General features: G+C 38.5%; 1 protein-coding gene across 1 annotated transcript in view; it reads left to right on the top strand.

Annotated features, from left to right (window-relative positions):
• Positions 1-832: 832 nt before the first annotated feature.
• The window catches only part of LOC150084610 (chymotrypsin inhibitor-like), a 31,131-nt gene continuing 22,026 nt past the window's right edge, over positions 833-9,937 (top strand). The window contains exon 1 of the mRNA XM_090375348.1: positions 833-906. Coding sequence (XP_090231474.1) covers positions 846-906 — 61 coding nt within the window. The 5' untranslated portion in view covers positions 833-845. The remainder of the gene's footprint in view (positions 907-9,937) is intronic.

Below are 9,937 nucleotides of genomic sequence, written 5' to 3'. Positions count from 1 at the left end.
AAAAAAAAAGCCTCTTTAAGAAAGTGATACTCTCAGAAAATTCGGTCTAATAGCATTAGTTTATAAAATAAATAATAACCAAATAAAAGGCTCCAAATTTGGAGTCTTATATGGTTATTTCTTTGTCTGGACATTTGTAAATATCCAGAGTAGACAGTCATAAAGAAAGAAACAAAAGGTATGATCTTTCATTTCCTTCTGTCGAAATTTGTATGTACGCATATCATACGTTCAAACTGAAATGTCTTTAATTCAAAAATATTTCACGAGTCGGGGATCAAATTGACCTTTTTCCACAAATCCTTCACCTTGCCAATCGCTGACACCCTCAGGAAAAAAAAAAAAAAAAAAAACCCTGTGATCAGTAGATTCTACTAAAATGTTATGTAAAGTTTCACACCAAGGTGACATTCTCAAATTATTGAGATTTAACTGCGAACTCCCCCCCCCCCCCGTAACACTTCGTAACGAGTTTTGAAACCTGCAATTTACCTCCGTGAGTTATGTAACTTGTAGATGATCCTTAAATCGTAGCACGTGTTGAGAAATCTTTGTTTTCATCCAGATGTTACAAATATTTTCTTAGTTTTTTTTAATAACCGAATGAAGGTGTTTTATTTCACACGTTTAACAGTTTCTATCGCACACCGTGGGACACAAAAGGATGTGAGGTCAAGTGTTCTTTCCACTGAATTTACGGGTGACTAACCAACAACTGTTCTTAGACCTTGAACGTGAGTAGATATCAAAATGCTGATTATGATCAGATATCAGCCATCCACTAAACGTATATAAAGTGTCACATTTTAAAGGACATCACTTTCCGCCTAATTCAGTGGATCACCATGAAGGTCATTGTCGTATTCGTTGCCATTGCTGTATTGGTTGCTTCATGCCAGGCACACGGTAAGTAACATATGTAAACTCTCCTCTCTACTTCAAGCCATAAATTCCTGTAGTAATTGCAAATATGTACAGTATATATATGAGGAGGTGGCAATAGGTAGAATTCAGACCAAGACTTAACAATTCGTTTTATATCTTAGTGAGTACAAATGATGCCATTATTGTTTATCATGTAGGTATTTATTAAAATATTAATATTCATTTATTCATTGACAACAGTCGTCTCTTCCATCTAATCTATAAAATTTCTCAGCAATCAGTACTAACAAATCGTTGATGGCTTCATAAAGTGATACAGAACGCAGCATTCTTTTCCAAGTCGATGTTTTAACAGGAAGTTACCTCCCAGAAACAGTTTGTTATGCATGGGAACTTCAACTTTTCTCTACTCGCAATGACTAACACTGGTAATACAGATAACTACAAGTGCCTGAAAGATCTATGATTTTGGCTCTATCATATCAGATTGTGATGAAAACGTGGCGACACTGAATACGGTTAAGTTGCAGTGCCAAGAGGAGAGTTCCCCACTCCTGTGGTTTGATTTTTCATTTTAAGAGAACATAATAACGATAATTACGCATACACAGGAAATAAACCATCCGCATATAATTCTTAACTTTTATTAGAACTTAACTTAAAATTAAAAATAGAAATAAAACACAAACGAACTGTATATTTAATACATACAGTATAGTACGAACTAAACATTGAGTGGGCACCTCATAGGTACAGCTACCTAATAGTGAGTAGATCCCTCTATAATTCTCAGAACAGTCTGGATTTATCGTAGCATGGACTCAATGCAGTGTTGAAAGCTTTCCACTGGGATGTTGATTTATGTTGACAAAATGCGCTCAATAGGACTGGAATTTGGTAACTGGGGCAACTGCTGCAGTAGGCCAAATTCACTGTCACGTTCCTAGAATCAGTTCTGCAATATCCTTCTGGAATAATATATTCACAAAAGGATGAATACATTTCGTTTATTCTTAGCCTAAGACTTCTTTTTATTATCTGTCTTAGCTCGACTAATCCTGTTAGTGATTTAGCAGCCTAGTTTATATATCTACCATAGGCTTCTGTATCACCTGATAATTTACCTGCAACCCATGCTTTTTTTCTTCTTCTCTACCACGAGTACTATCAGTTCATCTGACATCCTTTTAGATCTAAAACTGGAACAATACTCTTAGATGGTATAAAGAGCGTACTAGTTTCCACGATTACTTCATCGAATGCTTCCCATTTAGAGTTCGGCAGTTGGTTCCACTAAATAGAGTTTGAAAACTGTTTTTAAACACTATTTAGTGGAAAAGTTACTGTAGTCGCCTTTCCGTAAGTAAAGTCCCTTCGCTTTAACCCTAGACAGTAGTTATACCTTCAAATAGATCCCACATCCATATACTATGGTCACTGCCACCTAATGATTTCTTCATCTAGATATTCTTAATACATGAGAATTCACTGCTGGTAATGAGATCAACAGTACTGCTTCATATACAAAACCTGAAAAGTCTTGCTACTCAAATGACAGGCCCACGTACTCTAGTCAATACCTAGAAAGCTGAAGTTCTCCATTATAAGACAATCTGATTTACTCACCTAATCTCTTTGACAAATAATTCTTCGTTAAACTCATTACAGTTGTTTGGCCTTTCTCATTTGTTTTCGCAATGTTTATGTCACGTCAAACTGTCTGTCCTTTCTGGTAGCACAGTGGTTATAATAACCGCCCTTCCCAGGTGGGAAAGATCTTTCGAATCCTGACAACGGTAGGAATTTTTGTCTTCAGGCGAAAATAGCAAGGTGTTTTCTCCCAAAATACTGGGTTTATGCGTCTTGAAAAACAGGCAAACTGCTTAGAGAACACACACAATTTATGGACATAATACACGAGGGTGTATTAGCTTCTACTCTAGGCTAACTCTGACATAAAACTTACGTTCTTTCTGTACACATTGTACTATCATATTCAAATGTATATATTTGAATTTCCAATTATATGTATATAATTGAAAAATAATTTAAATACAAAAATAATTGTCAAAATAAAGCGGTGAATGTAAATTTATTATTCATTCTGGCTTACTTATAAAAAAACAAAAAGTGAAATACAACTTAGTTTTGATTAATAAGTAACTCAAAAATGCCTTCTCAAAGGTTGATACTGAGAGATCTGTAAAGAACAAAACTCTTTCATAAATTAAAAACATATATATATTTCCATTTTTTAATTCTAATAAATAATGTTTGCATTTTATTTCATTCGCAGAGTGTCCAGATAATGAGGAGTTCCACTCATGTGGTACAGCATGCCCAGATACGTGTGAAAACTACACGGAGGAAGTGCGCATATGCACGCTCCAATGCGTTGTGGGATGTTTCTGCAAGAAGGGGTTGGTGAGACACTCAGACGGAAAGTGTGTAAAAACATCAGAATGTTAACGAAGAAAAAAAAGAAATGAAATGCGAAATGTAAATTGTGAATAAAGTTTAAATTAGATGGCAGATTGTCTCAACTGAATTTAGAATGTACGTTTGGCTACAGCAATCTAGTAAGCACATAAAAAACGTAAAACTGAGCCCAACACAACTTCCTACATAGCAAAATTTAAACAAAAACATGTTTTCTGACAAAAATCAACACCCACTTCTTTCCCAGATATTAAGATTATACTAAATGCTGGAAAGACGATATAGACTACAACTTAAATGCTAGTTAAAGAGAAGAAGAAGAATAATAGCCTCAGAGTGGGTCACATTCAGAACACTGAAAGCACCAAAAGATGTTTTCCATATAAAAAACAAAAAAAACTCTGATATCTGCTGAAGAAGGCCTGAGTGGTAAAGTAAAATACAGTTAGAAAGAACAGCTAGTTTACTGCCATTCAACAGTTGATTTTGTTCAATCCTTCCCAAGAGATTACACTTTTAGCGCGAGAGAGTACTTACTCGCCTTGGGCGAGTAAGTACTTTCTCAAGGGTACTGAAATAAGCAGATCAATAAAAGTATCGTCAATTCAGCCAGACAGTAAAAATAAAATGCAGTCTAACACCAAGTATATTACATGTAAGTGACATAACTGGTTACACATTCACAGAACACATTAAATAAATTAGAAGCACAGACGAAACAGAAATGACGTTAACCTTGAAGATATATCGCTTTCTAATGCAAGATTGAAATCAGTCTTTGACCTGTCCATAATTGCACTTCTTCTCTAACAAATCCAACTTTCTACCAAAGCCATAAGCAGTCAATAAAACAGAAGCTTTTAAACTCAGATTTGTCGATATTATTTTGCTATTCCCATGGCCTTGCCATCTATTATGCTACACGTTTGTTAACCCTTGCTTAATTCTTATTTTTTTGGGTAATGCTGAAGCTACTTTCAGACCATTATCAAATCAAGGGAGAAACTCTACAGTTCCTCACTTCACTCCTTCAAAAAGAAGAATCCGGCTTACTGTCCACGGCCAAACATAAGAGTGATGTGTCTCTCAGGCGTGCCACAGGGTGGTGTCTTATCTGGGCTCTTACCTACAGCGCTTATCTCTCCGCTCATTGAGTCCAGGCATGATTCTTTATGTTATGCTGATGATATGAAACTCTTCACACTAATTCCTCCACGTGATGATCTTCTCGTGATAACAGCATCAATTACCCCAAGGGCTCACATCTGGTGAATATGGGCTTGGCACACCCAGGGTCCTGAGCTGGATATCATCATTCTTCTCTTTCTTGGTGATTCCTTTCTTCTCTCTCTCTCTCTCTCTCTCTCTCTCTCTCTCTCTCTCTCTCTCTCTCTCTCTCTCTCTCTCTCTCTCTCTCTCTCTCTCTCTCAGGGTAATAGGGAAATTTTTTTTTTTTTTTTTTTTTTTTTTGCCTAGTGCAGCATAAGCCTCAGGCTTCCTTGCACCATATGGCTAATAATAATAATAATAATTAACAATATACTCCTGGAATTTTCAAACTACCTTAACCAATTCAGATTAAAAATAAATCCAGAAAAGTTTGAATTTATGATATTCTCATTAAAGAAAATGCCTTCTTATATTCAGCCAACACTGTAATTCTCCTATTCTCATCGTCAATAAACATACCTATCTCGGGGTTGTTTTTGATCGTAGACTCCGTTTTGGTAACCATATGGAAAAGCTGCTCACCTAGGCAGCTCGACTCAGATGGATGGCCAAACAGCATTTGCATTATATTAATGAAGTAACGACTACAGAAGATATATAAAAACCACAGTATATCCACCGCTTCTATACTCACTGCAGTGGTATGGGTATCTGCTGCCCTAGCACAATTCGACCACTCTTTTCTATTGAGTTTTAGTACTTAAAATGGGCCATAAACAAACAAACTTTCTCCACAGTTAAGGACAACTGAAATGGCCAGTTTGATAAAAATTGACAGGCTTCCCACGCTGATTAGGATGAAATGCCTTACCACAACTGTGAAAATGACCACTGGCAAGGTTTCGGCACCATCATTCCGGGACCTGTGCTCTTGGAGAGTCCCTCATCCAAGCTTCCCTCAGAGCGACGCCAACTCTGTGCCCACATCTCAGCCGTCTCCACCTATCCGATAGGTTTCTGCCATTTCTGCTACTTTCATATCCCCAGTCTTTGGATGCTGACCTTAAGTTTCCTTGTGACAGAAAATATAGACACGGCATCCATAAATTGTACTTCCCTGTTCCTGATCCTACTCCACGAAACTCGCCTTAATGCCGCATAGGTGGGAGTATGTAAAAGAGCACATTCGATCGGCCCTGTGGGACACGTATGTAGCTTCCACCTTAGTAAAATACCACATGGAGAGGTTTACTAAGTTGCTAGGAGTTGAGCATACAGGCCCTACAGCAGAATCAATACCACCCTTTTATAATCTGGTTATCAAATATCTTCAGCAACTATCGGTAGAAGGTTTGGATGTGGGAAGAAAACAGTTTCAGAAATATACTGGAAATTATTTGATTTATAGATACCACCAGTACAGAATCCCCAAGCACGGCACAGTTTAGTTGTAATCCAGATGTTTAGCAATCTTCATAAACACATGGGGTATGGGACAAGAAGCGACTTAGCTGGGAGGGTGATTTACGGGCATTTGCCGGTAGAGTTAAATAAAGCTAAGTTCCGAAGATACTCAAATAGAGTGTCAATATTGTAAAGAGCGGGAAACAGTAGAACATGCGTCTTTTTCTTGTCCTGCTGTTCAAAGTAACTGGGACAGGGTTCATAAAATTACGAAAGTAAAGCGATTAACAAGGGATCAGCTGCTATTTTTGCAGTTTCCGGCGCGGTCTCTAGAGCCACACACACACATTCTGATGTTCCTAATCAACGAAGGGAAATACCAAGCATGGAAAAATTAGAAAAAAAAACAGAAGGAACATGTATGGATGTATATGAATAAGCTATTCAATTCATTCGGGCTGCAATTAGAAGATTTGTGGTGTTAGAGCTATTACAAGTGGAGGAACAGGGATTTCCAAAACACCACTGTGTCGGTTAGGAGTTATTAAGATTTATGTGCAGCTTAGGTAGAAAATGTAGTCTAAGTTAGGGATTAGGAGGCAATAATCTAACTAGCTTAATCTAAAGGGTATAGGGATCAAGCTGGTTCCTGGCAAATGGTCTCTCTCCCGAGAATGGGGTAGCTTTTTTTTAAATAAAGTCTTGTGAAAAGATGGAAGAGTGAAAGACGTGGAGAACTTATGTAGGGCAAGCCAGCTCCAGGCGGCTGCCTGCTAGCAGGCAGTCACATTGACTGGGCTCCCCACGGAGAGTTTCTGAGCAAGATTGGTCCTATTGGGTTGTAAGAGCATTGTAATAAGTTCAAGTGTGACTAGATAGTGAAAACTGGCCCTTTCTGTTTCTGACGGCGGGTTTTCTTTCTTTCCTCTACTACCCCCCATTTTTATCTTTCTTCTTTCTCAAATCTAAGAGGGGCAGTAAGCATGGAAGAGGATTGTTTTATCCCTTAGCCATATGCCATCACAAGCGGGAGCTTGATAATCACCGAGTTTCCGAGGATAGGTAACAACAGTCTTCTCCACTGGGGAAGTGTTGCCTATTCGAGGAGTTAGAGTTTTTGAATGACGAGTTGAAGGAATTAGTCCCTTTCATTCTTCTACACCGTTTCTTTTCTGCTTCCTCGAATTTTTTGTTTTTCTAAGTGTAACAGGGACAAGTGGATAGTAGAGTTATTATCCGGCACATGTACAAATTAGCTTCGAAACGGCGCTGTGAGAGGCTAGTTTGTGATTTGTTTCGTTCAGATGTGTTCTACTCGTTCTGAAGATTGAGGAAAGTGTCCGATCGTATCAAGAAGTAAGCAGCGGTCCTTACAGCAGAGGTAACCCCCCCTCCCCTTCTGGGGAACCTCTTTTAGAGGGTTAGTAAGTGATTATTTTTTCTTTGTTGTACATTTCTTTGAAATTTATTTCTGCTAAGTTAAGTATTTTTCTTTTTTCATTTTGCTGTTGTCGGACACGAAACGAGATTTGTATTTATTCATTTTCCTTAAGGAACAGAGACTGATTATGGCACAGCTCTCTTTTTCGAGAAAGGACAGTGGAGTTTCAGACTACAGAGGTTTGTCCAATTAGAGAGATAATGCAGGGAGTGACTCAGGTTGTTTCGGTTCACGAGATAAAACGATTAAGTCCCTTACCGAGGCAGAAATACGAGTTGATCTTGAAAACAGTAGAGCTAAGAGAAAAGGTTTTGAAAGGGTTTTCTATTAGAAATGTCATAATCAAACCTGCGCAAATTGGTAACATACGCAAAGTGGTTACTATTAACAGATTTCCCGTAGAAATGTCTAATTGCCCTGTCGAGAGTTTTGTTTTTTTTAACAAATTTGGTAAGGTTGTTAAGGTTCACAGGAAAGAATACGAGGAATGGCCAGGGTTTAGGAAGAATCGATTAGCAGGGGTGGGGAAATAGTAGTGGTTCCTCCATTTCTAGGGACTATATGACTGGTGGACTGAAGGCGGTGTTGTGGCAGTGGATTGGAGTTATGGGGACGTACAATTAATCTAATCAGTGTCTATAGTCGAAATTCCACTTCAGAAAGGAAAACTGTTTCAGGGACTGAAAACTATTTGAGGGAGCAGTGGGTTGTAATGGCGGGGAATGGAACTGCGTTCCTTACCGCATGGACAAAATTCTGGATGGGGGTAACCCGCATCATTAACCAACTCCTGTACAGAGAGTTGGTGAATTAATCAAAGTTTGTACTAAATGGGAGTTGGTAGACTTCTAGAGGTAAAAAAAAAAAAATCGGGGGTAACGAGCGGCCACCAGAATAGCTAATAATATAGGAACTAGAATAGATCGCACTTATGCAACGCGACAGTTGAAGGATAAGATAACAAAGATGCATGTGAGAATTAATCGAGGTCGAAAACTTCCAGATCGCGGTAATGTGGAAGGGAGAATTATTTACGAACGTTAATCTGGGAAAAAGCTATTGGAAGCTCAACCCAGCAGTTCTGGAGAGAGAGAGGACTGGGACTTTGCAACAGCTCTTAAAAAGATAGTAGAGCAAGGTGGAAATGAGTGGAAAACGTCGGCGAAAATTAAGCAAAGTGCAAAATCATTTTATCGTACAAAAATTAAGGAAAGAAACGAACAACGTAGAAATAGTGAAAGATCTCTTAAAAGAAAAAAGAATTGAACCACGGTGCGGGGATGAAAGGGTAACAGAAGAAGTACTAGTTGTTAATGACGGTATACTATTGGAAGAAGAGAAAGAAAAGGAGCGTAAAATACAGCTAAAATTTAGGGAGGCTGATAGTCCTTCAGCTGCGTTTTACCAAAGAAGACTAAGGCTAAATCATCTAGCCAAAACGTTTCAGAAAATTAGACAATGGCAACACATATTCAACAACGCCCAGTATTAGGAATTGTTTTTTTATTACTATGAAAAAGAGCTTGCTTTGCAGAAAAAAACATGAAAGCACCTGGTTTTTTTTCTCGCTGTAATTAGTTAATAGATGCAGGTGAGTGAGATGACTATGCCCAATCACTAGCTTTCCTAAAATTGTATCTTCTCGTCTGCTTTCCCGGAAGCTGGAGAGCCACAGCTTTGGTTCTGGTTTTGTTTGGTCTAGTTTGTTTTCTGGATAACCTCTCCAGATTAGTGACCAGCTAATGTAACAGGCTTTACGGATAATGTTTAAAATCGGTATATGGAGTTTTAAAAGTCTGCAAAAGAGTAGTATCTGGTTGTTTCGCTGCAAGATCTGCTTTTCATTTCCTGTTATTCCACAATGTTTTGGAATTCAGCAGTATGTTACAATTTGGTTTGACTCATTACAGGCAAGTAATTTAGAATGGATTTGTTTCATTACAGGGTGAGAGGAGTTGGTATTACTATTTATGGCAGAGACAGCACTGAGAGAGTCAGTGTATACTAAAACAGGCGTAATTAGAAGTTCAGTAATGTGATCCAGAGTCATGTAGTAGTAGTGGCATGTGCTGCAAGAAAGCAAGTGTATGAGCTTATGCAGCATCAGCCAAAAAAAAAAAAAAAAAAATCCACACCATTCCCTCCAATTGCCTGTCCAGTTCCTCCTTAAATTTATTCAACCTATCAACTTTCACAACGACAGATGGAAGTTTGTTCCAGCAATTAACCACCCGCTGGCTAAAGGCAAATTTCCGCACATCTATTCTACAACTGTCTTTTCTTAATTTGAATTTATGCCCCCTTAGGTTCGTAATCTGAACAAGTGGAAGGATCCCAGAATTCAGCGTGCTCAACCCATTCAAGGCCTTATACACCTCAATCAGATCACACCTCGCAGGTGCCTAGTCTCCAGCCACTGCAATTTGCAGAACTTAAGCCTCTCTTGATAAGAGGATCCCTTCATTCCCCTCACCAATCTTGTTGTCCTTCTCTGTACACGCTCAAGTAAATCTACATCCTTCCTAAAATGAGGCCTCCAGACCTGTACGCAGTACTCAAGGCGTGGCCTGACCATTGCCTTATACAGAGGGACAATCA

The sequence above is a fragment of the Mastigoproctus giganteus genome, chromosome 6, assembly GCF_048544385.1.
Source record: "Mastigoproctus giganteus isolate SK-2022 chromosome 6, ASM4854438v1, whole genome shotgun sequence".
In the NCBI taxonomy this organism is placed as follows: Eukaryota; Metazoa; Arthropoda; class Arachnida; order Uropygi; family Thelyphonidae; genus Mastigoproctus; species Mastigoproctus giganteus.
Note: the sequence above shows the minus strand (reverse complement) of the source record. Positions and strands in the feature narration are given on the sequence as shown.